We start from the raw sequence: 12,924 nt of genomic DNA, 5'->3' as shown, positions 1-12,924 counted from the left end.
GAGGATTAAATCCACATTTTAAAGACAGCCAGAGACAGCCTTATATAGAATTTTAATATAGTGTATAATATAATAGTGTAAATGTACTTAACATTTGCCATGTGCTGCAGCCCTTGAAAAGGCTGATCCAAAGCAATGGCAAAAAAGTAGTATCTGATAGCTTGAGGAGAGCTCAGATTAATTCCCAAAATTGTCTGGACAGGAAGGTGAGGTTGGGAAAATAACTTGCTAAATATTTGAGAGAGCATCTCATGTGCTTGGGGCACCCATCTTTTCAGGTTAGGTTATAGGTATGTATTTGTATATATATATATATATATATACACACACACACACACAGACATGTATATGTATTTCATGAGGCAATCAGAAGTTCACACATCAGAAGATTCAGTGAAGTCTAACAATAGCCTTGCTTTTATTTTCTGTTTCAAAATTTGCAGGTTTTGACCAAAATTCTACTAGTGTTACATAATGAGCCATTTTATTGTAGGTTGTAATGGTAAGACAGCCACACAGATCCATTAAAAAAGGTCAAATTACATCCAAGAAGGGTTGGTTTAAAAGAGGTTTAAAATATGAGCTCAAATTAATGAAATAGAGGATAATGAAATATGAATAATGGTGAAATCTATGAAAATAATCTATTTACAATATTAATTCCATTGCTGAAACTGCCTAACACTTCTTTGCAAAAACTTACAAAATGTAAGGAATCTTAAATGTTATTGCACTTACTGAATTTTTAAATAACCTGGTCATTCCCAAACTGGATGAACTTCTGATAACTCCTGGCTGACAAAAATTTCAAAAATTATTTGACTAAGTGTTGCAGCTCAGAAATACAGCTGCTCAATGAGGCTGTGAAGAGAGTAGGTGGTGTCATAGAAGGAATGTCACAGCTGTAGAACAAGAGGACAGAGCACAGCCAACTAGCTAAGGAAAAAACAGGTTATTTTCTGGATTTAGGACATTCAAAGTTTGCCAGTTGTATTTCACAAAAGTTATTTGGAATAGCTGTAGTCACCAAGAATTGGTGTAAATGAAATGGAAATAATTGGGGTTTTTTGTTAAATTTTGTTTGATGACACATTATGATGGATGCAAATCTGGGGGAAGGAGACTGTAAGTGCTAATTCCTCATATTTAGTGCCTCCTTTTCCCCAAATGATTTTATTAAACTGCTTTGGTGAATCATCTCTCTGTTAAGGTTACTGTCTGCTCACGGATTCTTTCTTCTGAAAGTTTTCCTCCCTCTCCCATTTTAAAATGCATAATAGCCAAGTAATACATTCACTTTGCATTTACTTACTTTAATGTGTCAAAGTAGTTATCAGCTTCTCCTTGCCTCATCTCTCAAACTGAATTTAGTGTTTACATTAAAATATTCATTTAATCCCAAGGTACATGAAGTTCTTACTCCACTTTTTCAACCCTGAGAGGCAAAATTCATACACTTCAAACTCTCTTCTAAATACTGAAATGAAAGAATTGGAAACATCAGAAAACACATTTGCTCCGTAATTATTTTCATATTATATAATCTTGGTATGAGCTCTTATCAGCAAAATGTCACCAAAAAAATTGCACATTATTTTCCAGATCTGAGTTCATTTGAACAATTTCATTGAGCTTTTTAATGAAGATACTGGCCCAGTATTTATTGAGTGCTACAGTACAGTGCAACCCATTCTTGACGTAGTTTAAACTGGGTTTATTTGGGTTCAAACATTGTTCTATATACTTAAAAGTTGTGGCATTTCTGTATATGAAATATGTTTAATTTTAGGAAAGTGGTACACAAAAACTTCCTATTGGTTTTGTGTGTGTGTTGTAATTCACTGATGAATTTTGCTTTGTATGGGCTGATGTACAGTGGACATTCAGGTTCTCTTAGAGCCCTTTGGGAAGGCCTGAAATTGCATATTGCTTTTAATTGGATAATGAAACAGTCCTGAGAGGGAAGAGAATCCCACTTTCATTTTTCACAATAGAATAAGCAAGTAATATATTTTGGACATTGAATTAAAATCAATTATGTTAGAATAGAATGCATTCCTGTTCTGCATTAAATAAGAAACAAGGTTTCAAAGCTTTAACCTACTAAGTGGGAAAACTTAATAAAAGCATACCTGAATATTTTCAGATATATTAAAATCAAAAATGGTAGTTTAAAGGATGAGCTATGAAATAAAAAATTAATTAGAAAATATTTTTTAGTAAAATACACAGTGGAGGTCCTGTGCATTTTATAAAAGTGCTGAATCATGAATGACTTTTGGCTGACAGGCTTGAGCAGGTGAGGTTTTCTTTTGCATTCAGTATAGAATTTAAATATTTACATTGAAAGTGTACTTTTTTCCTTTAGATTACAACAGAGTGAATTGAATATGTGTAAATGTAAATAGCATAGTGAGTCTTCCTTAGAGAGTTTCAGTGGTATAAAATTTGTGAGAAGCAGATGCTGTTATTTAAAAATAGCCCAATCCTGACATCTTAATTCATTATTTGGAAGCATTCTGTAATTTAAGCTTCAGTCAGCTGCTAGGAGAGGCAGGTTATCATTTGATGTCTTTAGAATTGCACTAATATTTCTGAAGTAAAACTTATACTAAAATTAAAATTTGATTATTTAAATGGCCTTTTAAAAAATATTTTAGTATAGTTTATTGTGTTATGTATTGGAAATAAAAGAACACAAGCAAAATTGTGAGTGGAGCAGACTTTGAACCTTTCCCTTAAATGAGTCTTGGGTAAAGTAACCTAAGAGTTCTGGTTTGGGTGTTAGTGGTGGCTCACACAGTGCACTACATTACTATATGTGAATATATCCTACCTGTGGGATTTTAGCTGGCTAAAAATTACTTTTGAAGTTAAGAAATTCACTTGTCCATCAGCTCGTGATATCCTTTTCCTAATAAAATGCAAAATCCTTTTTCTCTACTATGAAAACCTTTTAAATGTTCTGGTTTGTCATTTTCCCTCCTACCTTATTCAGTTTGTGTCTTGTGTTTTTCTGTTACTGTGGACCAAATCTATTGCAATAGGTTGTGGCAGAGGTGCTGATTCAGAAATTCCTTCTCTCTAGTTTTGCATCTCTGTATCTTTGATAATTCCCATTAGCTCACAATTAACTGAAATCACCCTTTTATCTGACCAATCCTTTTGCTCATAGCTGTTGATAACGTCATTGTGTTTTCAAATTCACCATAATATCACCTTTGATGCTTCTCCATGCTTAGAAACTTGGTTGATTCTGCCCCTGCTTCCCATCTATTCCAGCCAGATTCCCAGTGCTCTTTGCTATCTGTTGGAATTTTGGCTGGCAGAGATGATAAAGGCTTTCATCTATAATCTTTAAATCTATCACTTAAGCTGGGTTTACCTCTTTTCTTTCCATTTTTCTTCACCAAAACGCTTATGCTTACTTTGGAGTTCTTCCTGGCACTGCCCCATCCATATTGTTGCTGTCTCCTAAAACTTTTGGTTACTTGTCTTGACTTCTTCTCTGTTACAATGTCAAAGTCAAGATTTCTGCTGTACCATCAGTGCCCCGTGCAACCTTGGACTGTCTGCATCTGATCTCATTTCCCTGCATCCCCCAACTCACATTCCACATTCCTCACAGTCCTCTGACTTTATTGCTCCTTTTGTCTGCCTTTCATGCACTCATTTTTGCACTGTCTTTCATGCTGCCTATGTGCCTGGAACAGTCTTTAGCATCTCAGCCAATTTACAGCTTTGCATAAATTATATTTAATAATAAGACTAACAAAAGTTCATTATGTACATTATTTCACTTAACTTTGTACCTGCATAAGCGGAAAACAGCCTGAGGGAGACCAGTGTTAAACTTTGTTGTGATTTGTTGTGATTCAAAGGTGCAGATTGAGGCGTGACAGTTCTTGGATGATTCAGCATAAAATTAATTTTTTTAATCATTTAGTAAGTGTTAGAACTTTGAATGTAGGTTTCAGATTTTTCTAATTCAGAGATGAAAAAATAGCTACTTGTTCCTGCTATGTGCAATCACCAGAAGGTCGTTGTCATCACAGTACCTGCTGCAGACTTTTTGCCCTGTGGTACATTTTCCTTCACTTTATCCTTACTAATATGAATGTGGCAGGACTTTGAATGTTGGATTAGCTTCATATCTGCAAAGTGTATCTTCTGTGTTTACTTTCAAAGCAGCATGTTCATCTGTTTAAAGAAACTAGTGAAAGATAGGAAGGTAACACTGCCTCTAGCTGGGAAGTTTCCTGAGTGTGTTGGCTACTTTGACATGTGGGTTTTCTTAAAATATCAGAAGTTGTTTAATATTTTTACTCCCTTCTAAAACCAGTGAAAATGAGCTGAAGTTGAAACTTCACATGCTTTTCCAGCATCAGTATATAAGCAAGGCAGGGCATTATGCAGGAATTATACATCATTTTCCAAGTAAGACTGCATCTGAAATATATGGGCTGGTTTTTTTTTCTTTTTTTTTCTGTTTAAATGGTTGTATTGATACTGTTTACAGCTGAGTAGTGAAACCAAATAGATGTGCCTTTAATTTGTTTTTAAATGATCTCTTATATTCTGGAAATGATAATCTGAAGGGTGGCTGCCATAGTAATGTGCCAGTCACCATGGCATCTGAACATTATGAAAAGACATTCTGGGTTGCACAAAGACAATGCCACCAATTCGTATTTCAAAGTGATCAAAAGTGCAGGACCAAGAAGTTTGCCTATAAATGTAGCTCCGTGGATGGCACTGCAATTGAGAGTTTGCTTTGGACAATAAAGATTTTGATCCTCCTCTCAATGCCAAGTGAATTTATAAGTAAAATCCTTGACACAGGCTTGGTCCGTTTACTGTGCTAACTTTTTTCAGTTGTGTGAAGAGTGTGGCTGTGGATTTTTATTGACCCAATGGAGGAGCAGTTCACAGTTCTGCTTTATATGAATCTTTGGAACTTTTTCCTCCTCATGGAATTTTTTACTTCAAACTGAAATTAAGTCAGTTAATGAAGAAAATAGGGTTTTCTATACTCAATTGGCAAATACTCTATTCTCTAAAATATTTTACAGTCTGCTTTTGTAATAGTACTCTAAATATCAAAGAAACCAAAAATCAAATCATTATTTAAAAGCAAGCTTATTTTATCTTAAATAATTGATTGTGGCTTGTTGTTTGAAAGAGGACTACTTTGGCATGAATTCCAAATCCAGTTATGATCTTAACTCAAGCAGTTTGTTTAATCAAACATTACTCTAATCAGTCTTACATGGTCCCCTAGCCAGCCAGGCCTGCCTATAACAACTGGTTTATTTTGTGACGAGTTGCTCAACAGATGTCATTCTGGTAGAATAATGCAGCAGAATACTTGTGCGTTGGCTAAAATTACTTCAACTTTGATCACTTTTGTCCAGCACATCAGTCTGGCATTGTGCTTTATACCAACATAACACTTTACCCCGAGCATGCCTTTCAAGCTTAGAATAGCAGAGGAATGTTATTGAATTCAGTGCAGTTACAGATGAGTTAATGAAAGAAGGGAAATACTGTTTTTTTCATAATGCCTTTCTGTTGTATTTTGGAATTAAAAGGGAATTTGAGGAATGTGACTTCCGAGTTATTTATTTTTACTTCTGAAGGCTTTTTGAAAACAATATTATGTAGTCCTATTGATCCCACGTTTCTGTAAATAAGTTTCACTTGTTATTTAAAAATAGCGCACTTTAGAGTTTTATATCGTGAAAATAATATTATTTCTGGTGTGTAGCTGGAAAATAAATATTTCACAGGGACAGTTTATCCTGGTTTTTAATGCAAGAAAACTAAACCAGCAAGAACTGTGTCCTCGTGATCACACACAGATCAGGATTGTTACATTTTGGGTTGTTGTGGGGTCAGTATGAAGCAACATTTCTTTACAAAGCCATCAAGGACACTATGAGGAAGCAGTAAAATCAAGTCCACTTGAATTGCTGATGAATACTTCAGTGTTGTTTGTCTTAAAGACTCGGTGTTCTTGTTTCAATTTTTTAGTTGAAATATAATTTTAATTTTTTTTTTTAATTGAAGCACAGTTCCCAGGTCAGTCTCCCTGCAAAAACTCCTGAACAAAACCAACATTAACATGAAGGTTATCATGTGTACATGTAATTTACCAGTTTTAGAAAAAAATGGAGAGGTATGTTAATGATTCTAAAACATACAGTGAATGCAAAGCTGAGCTAAAAATCCAAGCTCAGCTTGTTGTGTTGCTGAAATGGCCAGGTAAGAAACCCACATGGTCTAACTTTCTTTCTTTTGTGAGATACAGACTCCAGAGTTGGAAGGATTGTATCTCACTCTTGGAGAATAAGTTGAAGCTCTTCTTTCCCACTCACCTGTGCAGAATATTTATATTCAGAAATCTTTAAACTGATAGTATTGAAATTGAATCTGCATAGCCTATGTAGGAAATCTGTTCAGAAATGTGAGACAGTGCTTCACAGTTTTTCTTAAGGGGCACTTTATTAACATCAAATAATTGTAGTAGTACTAAAAATAATGAGAAAGAGCAACAATAACTGAAGGGAAGATGTGAAAATACAGTAAGGGCACTGTACTTTGTGTTGGATCTCAATATGCCCTGAATTGTCCTAGTTGTGGGTATTTGTTGACAACCTCGTGCCATTAAGAATCTTTTGAATAATGTGGCCCAAATCAACATTTTGAGGAAGAATATGTGAAAATCCCTGCCTTGTCCCTCCTTAGGATCTTTACAGTGATTAGAACAATTGTTTCACTGCTTAATGTCTGCACATGTATTCTTCATTCATTTGTTGTTGTGCAGAATTTAAAAGAAAAGAACTCTGGAGCATTTGTCTCTAAAGATGATCCAGGGAAAGAGTTTTGGTGCTATTATATTATGCAAAATTATTTTTAGATTAAAGTATATTGCCAGATGTTTCATATATATCCTGTACTGAAAATAAATGATGAATTTTAGAGGGAGCATATGTACTTTCCATATGTTTATATTACTTTACTCTGGGGTCAAACTCAACCGTGCTTCAGTGTTGAAGATATGTCAAGTACTAATTAATAGGTAGGATCAAATGATATAAAATTCCTCTCTTACTGTATTATCTTCCTAAGAATGGTAGTGTAGAATCATCTTTCATTCATTTTTGGAATATGAAACCTTTATCTAAATGGATTATGTTAGCTTTTACCATTTTGGCAAATCTCAGCTTTCTTTCTGATTATTGCAAGCTATTTTTCTGTTCTGAAAAGTTGTTAACTCGGGGTAAGCACACCAGACTGCAGGCATGGTGCTAGCTCAAAGATCTTTTCCTGCTGACAGCAATAATATAATAAATTTAATTTTTTTAATGGAACTTTTAGTAATTCTCATAGCAGAAGTTAGAACACAATTAATTGCTGTTTGTCTCCTGTTGACAAGTAAACAAGTGAAAATCTAAAGAAGGGATCAAAGGACAGTTTTTGGAGTAGCCTTGTCATTTGCTTTAAGTCAGATATTATCTAATATCTTTTGGTTTAATGGGTTCTTGTGTTTGTTGGTGTTGGACTGTGCAGCCCTCTCAGAGCCAAAACCAGGATGCAGAACTTGTCACTTGCTCAGATATTTTGCCTAGAGAATGGTCATACAAAATATTACCTAAAAGTATCAAAACTTATTCTTATCTCTTTGATAATGTTTTTCTGGATGCAGTATAGGTTGTTTGGATCTGTAGAGACCTTTGAAAATGTGGGAAGACCTTGTATTCCCATGTAGCAGTTTTATGAAAGGCAAACAAAAAATAAACCAGGTTGGATGTGGCTCTGGACAACCTGGTGGAGTGGAAGGTGTCTCTGCCCAGGGCAGGGGGCTGGAATGAGAGGGTCTTTAAGGTTCCTTCCAACCCAGACCATTCTGTGATTCCTGTGAAAAACCACCATGGCTCACTGGAACATTTTATTGTTCACAGTTATGGTCCTGCTGGGCAATATTTATATTGTTTGTGCAGTCTTTATATTCAGATGTAAGACATTATTCAAAATTTTAGATACCACTCGCTATCCTAAGTACCAAAATACATCTTTCTGTGATTTAAATAATAGTTTATCACAAAGTCTCTAATAAAGATTGTCTGCTTTTCTATCTGTGGTAATGTTTTCATGCAAAGAGTTTTATAACTCTTGTATTCAAAACTTTCATCTCTTTCTTCTTTTTTCCCTCCCTGCCTTCCTTCTGTTAACCATCATGTGACATGATGAACAGTAGTGACTTCTAATTCAATAGCATGAGAAAAGAGTTGATATTAAAATTTGTTACTTAGCATTTGGTTAATAAATATTTGAAATGTGTTGTCTTAATTGAAAATGTGCTTATTAATGTGCTTGATATCTTCAGGTTTAATATACTCATTTTTATTTTTGGATTCCATTTAAGAAACTTATGCAAAACTCATTGTATTTCTTATTTGATAAGATTTTCACCCAATATGTTCAGGTGAAAATTAACTAGAAAAACATGCAGCAGAATTTTTATTATTACTTTCTGCTTCCCTTAACTTTTTTCAATACTTTGTAATACTCTTTACTTGGAAATTTTGTGTTATAATTTTTTTTTGCACATTTTAAATGTTGAAGTAATAATGAATAATTTTGAATGATAATTTTTAGATCTGATTTTTTTTTTCTTCAACTCAGTTTCTTCAGTTGCTTTTGGCTGTGTAAACCTGCTGACCACATCAGAATCTAGGAGCATTGAAGGAACCAGTTTTACAATAACAAGAAAAAATAAAAAGCTTGGGGCTGTGATGAAAGCAATGCCATTTGACTGCCTTTTTTAGAGCAAGTTCTGATTTATTTTTATTTATTTTCCAGGTAAAGCGGAATGTGTATGACCTGACCAGTATCCCTGTCCGTCACCAGCAGTGGGAAGGTTGGCCACCTTCTGCCACAGACGACTCGGTGAGTTCCTTTGCTTCTCATCTCATTCCTTCCTAGAAAAGGCAGATTTTACATGGATTTGTGATTGGAATCACTCAGTAGCATTTACTGTCTCATGTGCAGAACCTTAACATTGCACACGTTCAGAGTTTTGTCATGGAAGGTACAAATGCTCAAGATTTGCATGACTGAAGCTCAGGGAAATGATTCCTGTGTATCAGATTCAGTGTTTTGTGTTTCACACAAAAAGGAGACATTCTAGACTGAAGACATTCCAGACTGCTCAGTGTTTTGGAAGCTGAAGTCTACTGAGTGACTGAACTTCAGGCAAAAAGCCCTGATTTTTCTGTGTGCTCTGAGTGCACATTAAATATTTTTCACAGTACATTAGCTCACCCAGTTCATGCTCAAGCCTCTGCCTGGCATCAGAGCAGCTGTTCCTGCTGGAATCAGTGAGGGGATCACCACCAGTGACAGAATCCACTGACTCAGAATTGCCCACAAATTCATGAAATTGTGGGACTTACCTGCAGTATCCCATTAAATGTTAGACTTGCTTCCTTGCATGCTCATCCTTACAGTGTGTTTTACAGCATGTCTTTCAGTTTTGCTCAGAATATTTTCTTCTGCTAGCATGTTCCCAGTGCCAGCTAGTGAGGTCTGCCTTTCTTTAGACAAAACCCCAACTTCTCCACTAAAAGAATGCCTAATAGGGCTAAATAATTATGTAGTTATGTTGTATGTAGATTTTGTGACCTGAGAAAAATGTAGAAAAATTAAGTATTTTATTGAATTTGAATGTTCTACAAAGTGAAAATAGATTTGGAGTTTGTTTTCTTGCATATTGCTGTTATCTTTGCATTACTTTCCTGTCCATTTCTGCTCTCTTCTTGTAAAGGGAGAATTGCTGTTTGAATTTGACTGCTCCTTTTTTGCTCTGGGTAAAGGATTTATGCCAATTAAAAAAAAAAACACATCAAAAGGCAAGAGCTGTCTGAATTTCCAGTGTACTTATAAAATACATCTGTGGTGGTGTTTGCAGAAACAGTATTTAAATTTGAGAAAGGTGGGTAAATCTCAGTCCATGTATTCGAGGGCAAAACCGAATGGTGTCATGTGGTGATTACAGGCTTTGAAATGTGGATCCATTTTAACATTTTATAAGTTTACATTAGCCCAGAAAAGAATTGGAAGCTCAACACTTCTAATCTGTTTTCCCACAGCTGTTAGATTTTCACATATTTTTTTCCCCTTCTTTTCTTTTCAATAGGATACCTCACATATGTAAAATGCATGAATCTGCTTTAAGTCTTTTTTTGACAAGTGACATTGTTGCAGGTGAATTTTGCCCCTTTTCATCTTTAATGAAATTGGTGAATGTTGAGTCATCTGCTCTGAAGCAGACGAGTCCTCAAAGCTCACTGCTGGAGTCTGGTGGAGCTGGAACTTGTCAGCTGTGTAAACAGATTTGAGTGTGTTGCCAACAAAAATACAATTAATTTCTGTCTAAAATTAGAGGCCATAGCTTACTATTTATAAAGATTTAATGATAGCAGTGACTATATGTGCTCCTGTGATCTGAACTTTTTTTTCCAAATTAAAAATATTTGGTAATAATTACTTTAGTAATTAATGATGATCTCTTGAGTTCAGTGGCAAATTTTAAGATCACTTTTTCCATCATGAGTTCTTAATTTGCTGTCTTGTAGGGAACCCCATTGCAATTAAAGAGTTAAAAAAAGACTTGATTAAAATACTTTTTCATTTGCATGTTATGCAGCATAAGAAATACTTTGTAATACCACAGGAGGTTTTTTCAGTGCAGTTCTCGTTAACCTTTGGCTTAGCAAACAGGACAACTAAATAGACTTGGCATAATTGGATTCCTGTATCATCTTGAGTCTCTTATGAACCTGCCAGACTACAGTCTTCTGACATTATCAGGAAATTTAGTGGAGTCAATAGTAATTTAAAACATTGTTGCTTCGTCTCCCTTCAGAGTTAAGATATGTTCTCTGCTTGTACTACCTAATGGAATATGGGATACTGTATGAATTGTCAATAACTCTTTCAGATCCTTTTGCACACTTTCACCAGGGAAATGGGTATCAAAACCTCCCCGTGCAGGAGAATGTTTTCGTGCTGTGCCGGTTTGATTGTGGGAAACAAGGCGTACACAGGCCGCGCAAATCTCGTTTCATCGCTCGGCAAGGACAACTTGGAGCTTTTATCGAGCCTGAATAACTTTAATGCCACAAATTATATCTGTTCTGCTCATTAAAGTTCAAAGTAAATGCATGAGTTTTAACTCACTCTTTTTTAAAAAAATGTAAATATATTCAAAATGTTAACTTATCTATTTTTGCACAAATAGCATATACAGTGAAGTCTTGAAACTAATCCTAGAAAATAAAAAACCATAATTATACTTTGCTTTAAATACATCCACAATATGTTCTCAATTTTTATTTTGGATTTTGTAACAATCTCAGCATTGCAGAATTTATAAGATGAGAGCCATGCCAAATTTATATGCCAAAATAATTTAGTAAATTTCTGAAATTTAGTAAAATTTCTGAAATTTATTCAAATTTTTTTTTTCTCTATTGGCTGAACTTTTAGACTTTCACTCTTAATTACCACTAGTATCAAGCGGAATGAGCAATTTTCAAATATGTGTTCACTGTAAAAAAAAAAACAACTCAGATCTCTTGCAGGTGATGTTTTAGTTACAGTTTTTGCATGGAAGCAATGTGATTTTATTTATATGTATGGGTGACTTTTTGGATGTTAGTTGTACCATGTGTATGTTTGAGGTAAAAATATTTTGCCCCCCCTGAGGTCACCGGGTTTTGATTTATTTCAGAGAATGGGTTGTTGTCTGTGATGTTTCAGGGGTATTTTGGTAGCAGAGAACAACACCCAATAGAGGAAGAAGGAGACAGGTTGCTTTCATGCTGCTTTTTATTCTTGGTATTTAAGCTACAGGTTTTTTTCTTAATTGGTTCATTGTTTTAAATCATTTCAGTACAGCAGTGAGAAATCCTGCTTCTTTGTAAGTAACGACAGTGAGCTCATCAAAATGGAACATATTTCTGCATTTTCTGTGAAAGTTCTAGGGTGAGGTTTGAGGAGGGGAAAGGGGAGAGAGACAAAGGCAGAAGATGAAGTGCCCGGTGTTGCAGCTGTGCCCTGGCACACGGATCCCATCCAGGGGAACTCAGCATCCAACCTTCCGCTGTTCCCAAAGCAGTGCGCTTGGTCAAGACCCTGAATCCTCCTTTCACATCAAGCACTTTCTGCTTCTTCATGGTGTAGCTGAGCCATTGGATATTTGCTTGGGCAGATGTAGGTGCACACTGACAAGTTACTCAGCCGTGGTGCTGAGCAGTCACATTTCAGGCAGGACAGACGTGTTGCCACTGACACGTTGAGGGTCTGCATCATCCCTTGAAACACATCACCTTTATCCCCTGTGAACAGGACCACCTTCCCTTCTGTGGTGGCTGTAGCAGATGTGGTTGACATTCCTTGGCTCAATTTAATAGACAATTCTGAGCTATAAAAAAAATCTCATATGCTTATGGATGATCTAATTAGCATTGCTGCTATATTTAGCTATTTCATCGCTAAATACTAAGCACGGCGTCTGCATAAATAGAAATTAAGAATGCTGGTAAATAAGGTTCTGGTACAAAGTGAAACCATTTATGACACTTTTTGGCCGATCTCCAGGTTTTTGAAGAGGTTGAGTATTAAGCATCTGAGTAATTAGTATTTGGGAGTATATATTTCTTTCCCTTTCCAGGTCTTAACAGTTCTTAACAGAAAGTTCATTACCACATGCTGTCATTGTGATATGAAAACAAGTTGTGAGGTTTGCATTCACTGAGTGTTTAATTGTAATGGATGCCATGTCTGCCTTTACTGCATCATTTGGAATCTTCCTTCTGGAGCTGACTGAGTAAAGAATGGATAGTCCTGACAGAGCAA

At 35.5% G+C, this 12,924-nt stretch overlaps 1 protein-coding gene across 4 annotated transcripts in view; it reads left to right on the top strand.

Moving 5' to 3' along the window:
- The window catches only part of FAF1 (Fas associated factor 1), a 157,738-nt gene that overhangs the window by 74,057 nt on the left and 70,757 nt on the right, over positions 1–12,924 (top strand). For all 4 annotated transcript variants that reach the window (XM_086901513.1, XM_086901512.1, XM_086901511.1 and 1 more), the window contains exon 8: positions 8,866–8,952. In XM_086901513.1, coding sequence (XP_086757639.1) covers positions 8,866–8,952 — 87 coding nt within the window. The remainder of the gene's footprint in view (positions 1–8,865; positions 8,953–12,924) is intronic.

Source organism: Cyanistes caeruleus, chromosome 9, assembly GCF_971803275.1.
Source record: "Cyanistes caeruleus chromosome 9, bCyaCae1.hap1.1, whole genome shotgun sequence".
NCBI lineage: Eukaryota > Metazoa > Chordata > Aves > Passeriformes > Paridae > Cyanistes > Cyanistes caeruleus.
This window is presented reverse-complemented; position numbering and strand designations above follow the sequence as displayed.